The sequence below is a fragment of the Populus euphratica genome, unplaced genomic scaffold (genome assembly GCF_000495115.2).
Source record: "Populus euphratica unplaced genomic scaffold, PopEup_1.0 scaffold25.1, whole genome shotgun sequence".
In the NCBI taxonomy this organism is placed as follows: Eukaryota; Viridiplantae; Streptophyta; class Magnoliopsida; order Malpighiales; family Salicaceae; genus Populus; species Populus euphratica.
Window position 1 is genome coordinate 1,787,193 of NW_011499851.1, and position 15,317 is coordinate 1,802,509.

The 15,317-nt window shown below is 33.1% G+C and overlaps 1 protein-coding gene across 5 annotated transcripts; it reads right to left on the bottom strand.

The window, feature by feature from the left end:
* Window positions 1–6,327: 6,327 nt before the first annotated feature.
* KAN2 (Homeodomain-like superfamily protein) lies at window positions 6,328–11,553 on the bottom strand. 5 transcript variants are annotated; one of them, XM_011020194.1, is made up of 6 exons: window positions 10,373–11,553; window positions 10,087–10,163; window positions 9,182–9,227; window positions 8,819–8,978; window positions 7,493–7,550; window positions 6,328–6,696 (listed from the first exon to the last, which is right to left on the bottom strand). In XM_011020194.1, the coding sequence occupies exons 1-6, from the start codon at window positions 11,040–11,042 to the stop codon at window positions 6,571–6,573; spliced, it is 1,137 nt and encodes a 378-aa protein (XP_011018496.1). In that variant the 5' UTR covers window positions 11,043–11,553; the 3' UTR covers window positions 6,328–6,570. The 5 variants fall into 5 exon arrangements, with proteins under 5 accessions (XP_011018496.1, XP_011018497.1, XP_011018494.1 ...); XM_011020195.1 differs by having other exon boundaries at window positions 6,328–6,693; window positions 10,373–11,552; XM_011020192.1 differs by having other exon boundaries at window positions 7,493–7,553; window positions 10,373–11,552.
* Between the last annotated feature and the right edge of the window lie 3,764 nt (window positions 11,554–15,317).

The window sequence follows — 15,317 nt, forward strand, 5'->3', positions numbered from 1 at the left end:
AATTTTGATTTAAAAATCAATGCAATTGTATCCCTGCCAAAAATCAAACAGCAGGTCTGAAGTTGGATGCCTTTTTCACTTTGGTCCATAGTCTCATATTAATGCAATTTGACCTTGAATTGAGCTATAAACTTCTAATTTCTATATTTTGCCCTCTGATTCAGTTGTAGGAGCCAATCTTAGCTATTATTCGTATGGTCTTGGGTGTTGTCCATCTTGACAATGCATGAACGTAATTGATGATCCAATTGGCTCGTCATACTTCTCTTAATTTAGTTGTTCTTTAACATCATTATCATATAAGAGAGTATCATTGTCATTGCAACCTTCCACACATAAGTATACTTGACCTTTAATATTTGTGTCCTGTAGTAAATCGTTCATTACAAGTAAAACATAAATTTTAGGTTTTCCTTAGCTGCATTTCTTCCCATGAGAGTCTTCTGATAGGATTGGTAGGGGTTGGCTGTGTTGCTTGGTTGCTAAGTGGAAGAGCTAGAGGTGCTCTCACTAATATAACAGGTTTGATAAATCTTTTTTGGCAGGTAAATTGATCATCGTTCATCCGTTCTAAGCTGATGGCTTCCTTTAAAGTTTATGGTTTGAACATTCAGATCCTATCTGAAATGTCTCTTTTTAATCCACCCATATATATTCTTACAAGAGCTTTCTGTGTCCAACCTCATACACGATTGCCCAAGTGTTCAAATTCTCGTTGATAATCACGTAACGATTCTTCCTGCCTTATCCTTGAAAGTTCTTTATCAAAATTTTTCACATTCTGATGGGCCAAATTGAGCTCAAAGTTCACCTTCAAAATTAATCTACGAAAGAACACGCCTTTCCTCTTGGAATGTCCTGCGGATTCACTGCCACCACTAGTTGGCCTCTCTTTTCAAGTGGTAGAAAGCCAAAGAAACCTTATGAGTTTTAAGGGTATTTTGGAACTCAAAGAACGGGTTCATCCTGTTGATTGAACCACTCCGTTGGATCATCTTTTGAAAAATAAGGGAATTCAAGCTTTGCTGTTTTAGATGATATATACAATAAGTCGTCCTCCATTGTGGCCTTCACGGTGTGGATTACCCTGATTTGGAGATCCCTAGTCTGCAAGGAGTACATTAAAGAGACGGTTAAAAGTCTTTTCCATATGCTATAGTTTGTCTATCATGCTAAACTCCATCCGATGTAACCCATCTTGTACTTCACCGAGCCATGACTCCAACAACTTGATGCACTCTTTATTGGTTCCCATAAAATAATAACCAGGCTCTGATACTAATGATATGTCCCAACACAGATAATGAATTGTTAAGACAATTAATGCATTGTTTTCTCTTCTGGTGAGAAAGTACTCTTATTCTGAAATAATAATTGGTTGCTTTGATAACAATTGTGGCTGCTTAAATAGCAAGAGCACATATAATAGAAACTGATTATAACAAAAAGAAAAATAACATAAATAATACAACTATTGCAATCACACTTACACGTAAACACTTCCCACGGTCCCTCACATTCAACTGCCAACAACATGCATACATCATGCATTCACAATCTCTGATACTAGCCATCTACATGCATGCAGGTTGCATGCATCGTGTATATGTTGTTAAAAGTCCCAAATATTTGGGATTTGGCTTAAGGCCTTTCTCTGAATGTCATGGCCTATCATTCTAAAACTTAAAGCATATTTTCAAACATAAAGGAAAATGGAACAAGGATGGTAATGGGATTTGAGAGCCTATGTTGGTAATGTTATGGCATGTGAATATATATGTTTGAAAGATTGAAAATACAAAGCATATAGATAAGAATGCATTGTCTTTGTTTTATTTATTTTCTTCGAGCAAAATTTTTAATTTTAACTTGATTATATGGATTTGCATGTGAAAACTTAATCTGTATATATTTGATTAGATATAGAATTTCTTCCAGTAAATTACTCTAGATTGACCTCATATATGTGGTTACCTGACTTTTACCTTTTACCAAGAAAAGAAAAATAATATAACCTAGTCACAAGTTTGGTTGTTGAACCAAAATTGACTTGACTTATTTTTTTTTTATTTTCTTTCCATGAGGTTGTTTTGGTCATATAGCACATGTTTGGAGTTTGGTGATTTAACTCGGGTTGACTTAGGTTGTTTTTTGTGTTTGTTTTTTAATTTAATATTTTTCAATTTCATCCTTCAACATTGGATTTATTGAGAATTAAACTTTATTATTTGTTTCAATTTTTTTTTTGAGCTTATCATGGCCTTATGACTAGGGTTGTAGATTTGACAGGTTAAACCCGGGTCAATTAAATATGTTATTGTTTTAATATTTTTTTTAAACAAACATAGTCTTGAATTTTTTCTGGCAAACTATGTTTTTACTAGTCATTCCAGTTTTTTTTAGATTCTTTAAGTTGTTTTCTGACCTGTCAAGTTGACCGAATCATATTAAGTCAATCCTAACATGGTTTAAATTTTGTTTATGCTAGAAAAATATCAACAATATCCAAACATTATTTTGCATTAAAAAAATTAATCTAACTTGCAGTATAAGGTAAATAATAATCTTATATCCTACCACGTAGATATTTTTTGATCTTTTACCTTAAGTGGTGAATTAGGTTTTTCTAACCGTATCTCTCTTTCCTTGCTATAGACAAATAATTCGATAGTGTATGATGAATTTGAGTATACAATAAGTTAAGGGCATTGATTGACACAAATCAAACTTGTTATTTATTTATTTTTGGATAAACCATAGATTGCATTAAAATGATGCCAATCGGCAAAAACATGGTCGGCAAAAAGATACAAATTAAAGCGTAGCTCGCAGAAACAAGCAGCATCTGAAAAACACGTCTATAAGGTCCCAGCATGAACATTGTAGCACAACAACGAAAACTGTGCATAGCCATTCTTAAATGTCCTCGCTAGTTTTCGAACAATGAAGATTCAGTATTAGGATACACTAACTAGCTTTCAACTTTACAGGGAGAGTAGTATAGTTCAGTTTTGGTCCTTTCTGAATGAAAAAAACGACAAAAAGAAAGAGAAAAAAAGAGAAAAGAGAACGAGCCTCCCACAAATCAACAACCTCCATAGTACTTTCGAATATTTTTGAAAATATGTTCTTTAATTATAGGTGCTTCACCAGTTGTGCAGGTAGTGATTCAAGAAGGACAACCAGCAGTTGGACGCCCTCGTATTATCTACTAATTGTAGGAATTGAAACTTTTTCACAAACTGAGCATTATATTTGGCCTAATATGTGCCTAAAAGCATAAAATTCTGCACTCATAGAATGAACACATTTGACTAAAGAACAAAATTTTGGTAGGAATATCACTGTACAAAGGACTTCATACTCTAGTCTTCTCTATTCATTCTCTAGGCTTTTTCCTCACAGCTATTTCAATCATTCTCTTCAAATCTGCAATTATCAAGGACTAGCGCTGAGGGATTTTATTCGAATTATTGTTCTCAACATTTTAAGCAATAATTTGCATATTAAATGATCGATCAGTCAACAAGAAGTCAAGAGCACACTATTGTACTTATGACAGAGCTGTCCTTTTATCATATGTCGTCTTCGAGAGAGTTTAGAAAATACCACCTTTTTTTTTGTCTTCGAGAGAGTTTAGAAAATACCACCCATTTTGATAGAGAAGGAATTGAATATTTTCAATTTTGACCATTAGTACACACCTAATGATCTTGTTAAATTGATGTGGTCATTAAGAGTTGGCATATTGCTTGAATTTTATGGTTTAAGCGCACTTTTCATTTCAAATTTCATGCTGCTAGGTGATGGGACAGTTTTTTTTATTAAAAAAAGGGATAGCTTGTTCGGCCGAAGCCCAGATGGATTTTGTTGTATTTCTTCGAGTTATGAGAAGTTAAAATACCGTGTACGTTCTATGTATACAATCTGCATATATATATATATAGGATTGTATAGGGTCTACGTCATATTTTTTAGTCAGCAAACATATACCATATTCAATACAAATCAAGCATTTGTTTTCTCCATTAAAAATTATTTTTTGCTAACGGGTCAATAACATTCACTAAATACTTCACCAATAATTAATAACTATTTTCAATGATAAACACCTAATTAATTTTTCATGCAACTGATCCCAATATGAACTAACGTGATCAATCGCAGGGCATCCAATTTTTTTTTTAAAAAAAATTATTGAATGGTGTCTTATTTTGCCTAAAAAATATATGTTTCTCTTAAATTGTATTGTACTTAAACATGTAAAAATAATTTTGCTTTAAAATCTCAATAATAAAATCAAACATATGCGTAATTTCAATTGGGTATTCTTTTAATTAAAATGTCAGGATGCCAAGATTTTTTTCCTCCCCTAAATTCTATTATTGAATGACTTGTCATGTTAATATTGATCCTCTTATGAGGCAGCGATCCCATGTCTTTTCTTCATATTCCCCTCTCCATTTTCTTCTTTCCCTTTTCCTCTTGGCTTTTTGTTTTTGTTTTTCTTTGTCTATACATCTGGATCTTCAAAATTAGATATTTTACTTATTTTTTTTTTAATTCTGGATCTTCAAAATTAGATATTTTACTTGATTTTTTAAAAAAATTTTAAACAAGAAGATATAGATCTTCATAGACCTAGTTTTATAGTTTATTGTAAACGTACGTCGTTTGATAAAACTTTGGACGGTGTTTTTGTTTGGCCTAAGGAGCCTCACATCAGTTGACGCTGGTGGATCATCCTTTAATGGGATCTAGTAGCACGACTCGTTTATTGTTAATAAGTGATATCTTAAATTGTATTGTGCTTTGTTTTCAATACAATGCATATCTTAACCGAACTCTGCAAATTGTTTGTTTTATTACAGTTTTAATAATTCTATTAAAATACTATTCCCAAGATCTGAACTAAAAGAAATTAAGGAAAAAAACACCACCCGGTATTCTTCAATATCCTTTATAAATGGGATCAAGTCATTGACCCAGCTAAGAAGTTTTATTGAATGTGCTACTGTGTGGAAATAGTTTTGTTCCTGGACTTGTACTATATATGTTCCATGTTAGAGAAGAAAAGGGAAAAAAATGCACTTGGGAAGCTAAAAGGCCACCAAGGCGAGAAAGCAGTGCAAAGAAATTAAAGCCTGGGTCATTAAAAGGATCAAAAGTAAAGGGACTAGAGACAAAAAAAAGTTTTGAACAACCACCCAAAAAATGAAAGGACTCCATGGCATAATTTTGAGATTTCGAATTGGAATAGTCGAAATTGCTGATGCTGCTGCTGCTGCGATTTAACAGAACTTGAATTGAATTTTTCTAAATGTGGAGGCTCAAGTGCAAGGCTTGTTCGCTCGCTTTAGCAAGTGGAGAATAAGACGGGTCAAAAGTTCCACATATCTAAGAGCTTTAAAGTTCATTTCTAAATATTACAAATTGATTTTTCAGCAGTTTCACAGAAACTTCCCTATGTGCGTGGTGAAATGGCATGTAAGGTGCGATCTTCTTTTTGCAAAGCTAAATTGTCATGACAGTTCTATGCTTTATCCATGCTAAATTTAAAGTGCACTGGAAAAGTTAATGATTGCAAGAACTATTTTGTTCCTAGAATGACATAAAAGGCTTAGAATTTCGGCATTATCTGTGTCAATCTTTATGTAATGTGCTAAAGCATAATGCCGGACAGAAAGGAAATTAATTCCCTTAGAGATAAAAGAAATCCCTATTGATTAAAGCATGAGATTTGACTAGTAAAAGCACTCTTGGGAACTGACACAAATGTTCGATGGGTTGATAAGAGATTTACATGCTTAATTAAGATGTATTCATAGATTGTTGTTCGAAGAAATTACTGTTTAATTTCATATATATATATATATATATATAGAATGGTTTGAAAAGACATGCAGCATAGAAAAACTATCTTTCTTGCAGATAACTTATATATATATATTACAACTTTATATTTTTGTCATGCATTTTTTTATCAATACTTTCCTGGCTCATATGCTCAAAAGTCTTTGTTCTCCTTTGTGCATAAAGTGTATAAAGCATGTGACAACGTCTAGGAATGGAAATAGAGCCCCAACACTTCGGTAAAAATATGAAAATAAATTATATAAATGTAAAGTGCTCCATTACAATTACCAAGGATCACTTCATGGTTTAAGATAATTAAAGGTCCCTCCCCCCCTCTCTCTCTCTCTCTATATATATATATAAATATATAAATATATCTCCTTCTCTCTCTCACTCACTCTCTTTTTCTCTGAGAGTGCAAACATATAAAATCAATTAGATTTCATATTGACGTACGTAGGAATATAAAACGTTGATTTGGATCGCAAAGCTTGATATGAAGGACATGCCTTTTTCACTCTTTCACCTTTTGTTGCTTTCTGTCTCTCTTGTTTCCTTGTCTTTCTTTAGCTCTCCTTTTCTTTTCTTTCTTTTACTTTTCTTCTCTCTTTACTTTTTCTCCGATTTTCTCTCCTGGGTAACTGATCCTCTTCACCAGCACCTCTCCAGAGATACAAATGATTTCAAAATGAGTAGCGCGCACAGTAAATAACATCAATGTGGCCTGCCCAGTGTGAACTCCAAATTAGGCTTCTTGAGGCTTGTCCCTGAAAGGGTTGATGCGCTTACATCTGATATATTTCTCTCATAGCTCAAGCACTTTGGATCCACGTCCTTCTGTTGTAGAAGAAAGAAAAAAAAGTTATTTCAAAACTGAAATTAGAAACCATGAAAAGAAAACAAAAGTAGCTATGTCAATAAATTACTTAGAGCAGAGAAGCACAAGGGAAGTGTGTGAAGGGAGGAATCAATGGCTCTGGGAATTATAGAATATTTATCAAAGAAAAAAGAAACTTTGCTAGCTAGGAAAACATTTTGAAAGACTGCCAGAGTGTGACCACTGTGCATTTCCCAATACGACTGCCTAACAGGACAATTATTTACTAGCATTATATGATCTTACCTTTATAATTACATATTTGACTCTACTTAACGACTCTTATGGCTAGTACATAGATCTGAACCGTATATGAATCCAGGTCAACAAAATGGGGCTGGAGACTCAAAAGAGAGCTCGGTTTTTACGTTTTAGGGTTTTGTTTAATCATGAGCATGAAATGTGCTTAATTCCTTGCATTCCCCCCCTTCTTCTTTGGCCAGGAAGCTTTTCACATTATATTATAAGAAAACCATTCTCTATTGCTACAAAGGGAAAAAAAACCTAGTCTCCTTTCCTTAAATCGTTTTTTAAGAGAATTACGAAACTACCCCTTCAGCTTACGAATAACCTGAGCTATCAAGAGTGTGAAAGCCCCTTGCCTTTCTTGTTTCTTTCCAACGGGCATGGCATGATGGAGAAAGAGAATAAACAATCGGGTTTTCTTGATTCATTCCAACAACATAACATTTACGTGCCGGACACAGCATCTTGAAAATCAAGGACATTACAGGAAAGAAAGATTTGAAAATCTGGTACCTCGAGGAAGGGTAAGTTTCCACCAGAATCCTTTAATTTTCCATGCAACCAAGCTTCCCTGCTACAAACCAGCAGATTGAGAGAATATTTTCCTATCAGTGGAAGCCAAGCAGAGAAGAAAAGGCAAAACTAAGAAAAGAAAGCAATCATTTGCTGTCTTTTTTGTAGTTTCCTTCACTCTTACATTTTATTTCTGTGTTAGTTGTAGATAAAGTTGAACTCACCCATGTGATAGCCCATTACACATAACAAACGATAGCAAGGAAGTTTCAAAGGGCATAAAACTCTGGCGCCACGATTTTCCAATAATGGGACCATCACAGGGTCTAGCTTTGACACTAAGTATTCTAACCATAGGCCCCATTTAATAGTTCTCTCTATCTGAGCCCACAAAATCCAAAGGAAAGAGATATCCCCATTTTTATAAGTGGATTTGTCAAATGGGACTCTCATGTCTTGGAATAATGGAGGAGAGTGAGTGGATTCTTTTAAACTTCCTTTTCACCCACTGATACAAGGAAGAGTATAATTACCCCATCATGGGAGTTTCAGTGATCGTGATGGTCATGGACGGACAGAAAAATGCAGTGAAATCATTTCTTCCTCCTTTTGTATTTCTTGCATGCAACCGTTTTTTATATAATATAAGGTTGAGATGTGGACTGGAGAGAGGAAGACAGGGTATGGTCCTAGAGACAGCACTTCGGTTTTTTTATTTTATATCAACTTAATTTAAGAATCTAACATGCATATGTAATCCTAATTTTACATTAATCATTATACATCTAGATCAAGAAACCAGAACAAGGAGGATAGGATACCCAGTACGACGACAGTATCCATGCAAGTTTCATCTGTTTTGTCCTTACTACATGGAAGTATTCCAAACTCTACTTCAGAAATCGTAATTGTCTTGATTTTTCTTGGGACTTCCATCTAGCTAGAAAGAAAAATAATTCAATGACAAATAACCAAAGACCATTCTGGACTTCTGGGTTGCCAAAATGGCAAATTAATTAAAGGGCAAATAGTCACTCAATGTTACTGAGTTTCCCTAACTAGCACTTAAGACAGCTGTTAGAGGGGAAAGATTTCGGGTTTAAATCTTGCCTTTGTTACCTTATGATCTGAGAAGAGGGAAATAAAAACGACTAGAAACTGGGAACTGCATTACAAATTCCTTATGCTTGTTCTGAATTCCATTTATTTTTTATTGTTTTCTTATGATTTGCCCTTATATTATCCAATAAAGCACGCATTCTGTAACAAACCTATGAGATAAAAAAGGTAGACAAAGGAGTATTAAGCATGGTATAGTGGTAGTACCTTGAAGAATTGCTCCAGAGAGCGTGATAGTCCTTGTCTTGGTGAGCACCTGGTCTTCCCTGTTGCTTTGAGATATCTAACCTTCTAGGATTTTGAATGTCCAGCATAAAATCTTCTGATGTATCTCCAGATGATCCATTATCAAACACATCCGATTGTGCTGTACATGATAATTAAACAGAGAAAAACAGAAGGGAAATTAAATTAAGTCAGTAATATTTAAGACCGACTTAATTAAGGAACATTGATTAAAATAATGCAGAGTAATAAGTAATATTGTTGCATATAAATATTTATTTGGATACTCATCACTGAAAATTCTCAAGAAATAAAAGATAATATAGATAGGGAGGTACAGTTAACCTGAAGGAGCTGCTGCTGCTCTATCAGTCTTTACAGTTCTATACATCTGCATTCATTACATTTCACGACCAATATTAGACTAATTTTTTGATGAAGCATCAAATTAGGCTTTCTGGGCATTGATTAACAGAGCAAATAGAATTGCGAAAAAACTTAAACACAAAAGGGTAAAACAAGAAATGGAGATCAATAATACTGTTTGGCATACATGCATCAGAGATATTCAGTGCAAGTACCGAACGTATTAATTTGCCTACTAAATGCATGCATGTATGTAGATATGGGATGTGGCATGCATGAATGAGATTAACCATGGTTAAAAAAGATGGTTGATAAACCCATCTGAGAAACATATCATTGAAAAATGATGGTGTTTTGTTCTGTGTTTTTTTTCCTCCTCCATTCAATGTGAGAGAAAATGTTTTTAAAAGTAATAAAAATGGACTGAGTGCAAACTTGTCTCGGCTTGGCTAGGAGCCTAGGACTCATTTTGAATTCCTGGGGCATGGTCATACTTGATTCCTGAAATCGATAATACCCCACTCGCTCGCTCGCTCTCTCTCTCTCTCTCTCGTTCATTCTTCCAAAATGAGTAGAAAAGAAGTGCTTAAGGATTTGAGAGACCCTGTGCAGGGAAACCTTGGAATTTGTGACCTAATGTAATAAAACACCCTTCCTGTAATGTAGGCTCCTAAAAGGCAAATTCTGCTTAGAAGTACAATTAACACTGCATCAATTTAACACTATTAGCTCAGGCCAACAAGTCTAGTTAGAAGGTAAGACAGAAAATAAAGACAATAAGAAAAACGACAATTTCAAAAATCTCTTTCTTTCTTTACTTCACAAAAAGGAATTTAAACACTGCAAGCAGGGAGATAAACCAGTTGAGAGTATGCTTTAATTACCTGTAAATGTGATTTAACATGTGCCAAAGTGAGATCTTTCACATCCATAAGCTCAAGAACTAGCTTGGGTGTAGCCCCTAAACCCCAGAAACAAGAAAGGAAAAGGATAGGAAAACATGAGTTAAATTTCTTTTCCAAGTTCCTTTTTTTTATCTATGTTATTGAAGATGGTAAAGAAATGAACAAGAAAGGTGAAAGAAGAAAGGAAAAAAAATCTGAAAAGATAAAAAGGAGAAGCTAGAAAAGAAGGTTAGAGAAAAAGAAAGAAACAAAATGAAGCATATACTTTCATGGCCACCCAATAGCTCAACAGCATGAACAAAGCGAGCATGGAGAGTGGTAGTCCAACGCATCCTTGGTGCTCTCATGCTTCTTTTTGCTGGAAACCTTGACATGAATCTTGATCTCATCAACCCTTGAGACCGGTAGGGACTTAAAGTAGTGGCACTGGTGTTATTAGTAGTAGCCAAAGAAGCATCTTGAGAGCAAGTATTATCTAAAGTTTGTTGAGAGAAAGGAAAAGGAGGAGGGTTTTGGAAGACAGGAATCCCTCTAATGGGTCTCAAGAAACCAAGCTCTTGGCTTAGCCCTTCTTGTTGTTGCGGCTGAAACAGTACTGGATGATGATTATGGAGGCGGTTTTGTTTGTGATGGGGGTGTGTGTATTGGTTTTTCTGAAAGGAGTGGAAAAGACTGTTACCATTACAATTGTTAGTATTTTGCAAGATATTGTGAAGATGGTTGGAGTTTGGTTCTGAAACCCTTGGATTAGATAGCGAGAGCTCAAAACAGGTATCGGAGTTTTCCATTGAAGACATAGAGTTTCTTGAGTCTAAAGCTCTATTCCAAAACGCCAAATCCATCTCTTCTTCTGTTCTCCTCCATGTTGATGTGGGTTTGCTGTTTGGTGGGCTAATTTGAAGAGATAAATCTGGTTGTGCTGGGAATAGCTCCATCTTTAAGCAGCCAAACAAGCCCTTTTGGCCTCTTAATTATCTCCTCCTTAATTTTTCTTTTTTTTCCTTTTGTCTTACGTTTTCTTGTAAGTGCAGTGCAGTAGGAGAGTATATTTGTTATGGATCAAGAAATTAAGACGAAGATATAGAGGGTCATCATGGACAATTTAAGCAAAAGGGTTGAGAGATTTTCAGGTGAGATTTCCGGGTTTTCTCTCTTTGGTTCAAATTGACGGGAGTAGTTGCAGGGGTTCGAGATTGAGATGATGAGGGAGAGAAGAAATGACAAGGTATGAAGTGAATGGCTGTTTCTTTTGTGTGAGGTATAAGTGAGAAAATGACCTTGAGGGGCTATAGGAAGAGGGGACAGAGAGAAAGAAGAGGGTGTTTCTTTTGTGGACGTGCGGGTAGGGAACTAGCTAGCTAGGGTGAGAAAGGGAGAACAAGAGGATAGTAAATAAATTAAGTTTGGGACTTGATTCCTTCCTCCTCCTCCTGCGGCTGCTATATCTTCTTTCTATTGTGAACTCTAACGTGTGCATTTCTTACTCAACAACTCATACTAAACTTTTTAATTCACACACTCTACTTTGGACTCAGACCACGGTGGGTGCTACTTTTCACAAAATCCTAAAATTCCAACCAATTATATATATATAGCCCATAAGCATGATTATATATCGATATATTGACTACTTTTTCACATCCTAGGGTTTGTTAATTTCCTAATTATTAAACCACTCATTGTGATCCATTATCAAAATCCAATCTTCATAACCAATTACTTCTTTTCTGTTTAACTTTCGAATCGCCATCATTGCAACGGTGTTTTCTCGTGAGAAACCCAGTCTGGTCCTTCAAGGATTATTAGACCAATGTAGGTATAGCTTTGTACTAATGCCTACTCGCGTAAGTATTCCAGAGGAAGTAGCTTTGACATTGCCAAATTAATTAATTACCACGTAGAAGAATATGTCTGGCTTGCAATTAATAAAGTTTTCAAAATAGTTTAAAGTAATTAGCAATCTAGCTATTATTTAATCAAACTATTAATATTAATCAATCGATGAAGAATACAAGTACTGTGCATACAAACTAAAGGGCTAAAGTTTGCTTAGGATCACAGGAAAATGGACCTTTACGCACATCCCCGAAGAAATCAGCTCCTAACTACCTCCTCTGTATAGTATTCAGCCGATAAATTCATCTAACAACAAGGACATAGACTTTACACCCTCTATGTGGACGCACTCTTGATTTTCTTTCCAATTAAAAAGAAACATCAAGCGTGAGCGGTATTTATGGCCATTTTTTTCTGACAAAAGGATTAGTAACAAGTGACTCATTAATCTGCCTTGGAAAAAATATGGGTTGTCTTTTTTATTCAATTCTTGGACTAGCTTGTACATTTAATGAAACTAAATATTATCCAGTAGTTAATCTAAAAAACTGGACTGATTTGAGAGTTAATGGAGTGAGCAAATCTCCTTCATCATAAAAAAGGAAAACGTTTAGTGTTAATATATCATTAGCCGATTTGAGAGAGAAATTTAGGCTTGAATAATATTTTTACTACTCTAATCAAGGCTATTGAGTTTGTAGCTCTAGTAGTAGCACCTATGATTTCTCTCTTCTAAACCCAAATTATCTATGATTCCATATCAACTAGACAAATTTCCCACCATTGTTTGAGTAACACGATTTATAATTAAAAAATAATGGATATAAATTCTATACAAAAAAGTATAAGATTTAGCATTAAATAAATCTATAAAGGAAGATAGAAATAGCGTACCCAAGAGTATATGATTTACAAAAATATATAGTGGTCAATTCGTATTATAAAAGAAATATTTTGATATTGAAGTTTGTTGTATTTGTTATGGGATTAATTTGTGTTTAAGAATAATATTTGTGCAATTAATTTAATTTTAATTTAAATACTACTTTTTTATCCTTGATATTATCCACTAAAACAATTACTCACATCACTATATCTATAATGAAAAATAAAACCATAGAAAGGTGAGGTGGGAGCTTTAATACTGTATACGTAACAAAAGATAGTCATAGAATATTGACTATTTAAATTGATATTTATCACTTAATTTTTACAACGTAATTATCACTTAAATAAATATCATCCAACGAAAAAAAATAGTTGTTAATTTTTGAAATGATATAATAATTATGTATTTTAAATAATAATAAAAATTTATTGTCCTCTTTACTTAATTAGTTGGTTAACATCACTATCTAATTCAATATATTATTTAGCTTGTAAATCCAATAAGTAAAGTATATTTATCTCAAGACTTTAGGATATAATTGGAATAAATATATTAATTAGCTCAAACTTAAGACTTTCTTAGATTCCACATGTCAAGCAATGAGAGTGTAACATGTCCTCTTATCCCCTAAGTCTCCATTTTGAAATGATATTATAATTTTCCATTTCAAATATGATATCCAAACTTAGAAAGGAGTCTTTAATATTCTTTAATCCCTTGATTGCTCTTCTCTTCCCAACCCCACCTCATGTTTCCTCTCTATAATATATATGATCCTTCAATAAGCATAATAAATTAAGAGTCTTAATTCCATATCACAAAATAAACTTATATGGAGAACTAGGATTTTAGGTGGAGTCACAGTCATATTACGTGCTAAATTATCTCCTGCTTTCTGATTCACAACTATATGTGTGTGTGTGTTTATAATTAAATGATTATTTTATTATAAATCATATAAAAGTGAAACGCCAAACTCATGATGTTCTTATTCTCATTAGTTAGTCCTTGTTTGAAAATTTTATGTATGATCGAGATTGGAAACAATTTGATTCTGTCCTTAATTGGAATCAACTTGTTGATCTTTCAGTTTTCACGTAAGATTAATTAATACGTTTTTGTTAGTGTGATTGATAGCTTGTGGCATTCATGACTCCGAATAATAATAAGTTGAATGAACATGCATGGAATCATTTTATGCAATGGATTGAATATAATTTGTGTACAACTTTTTTTATTCAAGAATAGAATCATTTGTTATAGTATCTTGTGGTTTATTTGGGTTATCGGTAATAAATTAATTTTTAATATTATTAATCCTATCATAATAAAATTTATGATATAACTTTTTAATGTTTAGCTCAATAACTTCATGCTAGATTTCAAAATACATGTATTGATTTAGCTAGATATTCAGATTGTGTGTTAAGGTAGTTTAATGCTCAAGATTAACATTTTTTTATTTTTTATTTTTTTTTCATTGTAAGTTTTTTTTAATCAATTTGTATTTAAATCTTAATAATGTTCTCCCTCTGTTACTATATATATATTAAGTTAATGAACATGCATTCGTCAATCTGACAATGCCCTAGGATTGAACGAGTGGCATTATATTCAAATATGACCTCTTTTTGTCGGTATAACATTGTACTCTACTGATTAATTAATTCATTCATACTGGAATTACGCATTTAAGTACTTCCGAAAATCAACCAAAAGGTGTTAGCTTTTGACTTGCATTGAAAAAAAAAGAAAAAGTGGGGCAGGATTAATTCTTTCGCATCCACTGATATTGTCTTGGATTTAAAAACCCATGGAATGTTGTATTTGATTATTGATTTTGATAACGATATAGGTGAGAAACAGGACCTTTTGTTCTAAAAAAGGATAGATATCTATATATATAAAAACAAAACCAGCTTTGTTTTATATATAAACACCAAGCACTGTTCACCTCTACAATGCTTCTTTTTTTTTTTCAATATTAAATTTATTAGAAATTGGACTACATAATTAACAAAATCTATACGATAAGATTAAATTATTATTCACCTTCTCACAAAGTGTTTTTTTTATTTTATTTATAATCCTCCGATATTAGATTTCAGGTTTTATTAGAGGTTGAATTTCATAATTTATTTTTATTTTTTAAGAGATTATTATCCTTTTATAATCCAGGTCATGAATTTAGTGAATTACATTGGCTTAACTTGAGTTTTTTAATCACATTCATCAATATTTAGTTAATTAGAAACTAAACTTCATAATTTATTTTAATTTTATTTTTATAAAGTTATTTTAATCTCATGACCTATTTTGAAAATTAGTTTGGGTTTTTTTTTAAAAATATTTTTTAACTTCACTAGGTTTAACAACTTTATTTTTTTACGTAATGATATAATAACAAAAATAAATGCTCATAAAATTAAGTACTAGCTAAATACTAGAATATTAGTTTGAAACTACGATAAAATCTTAAATAAAT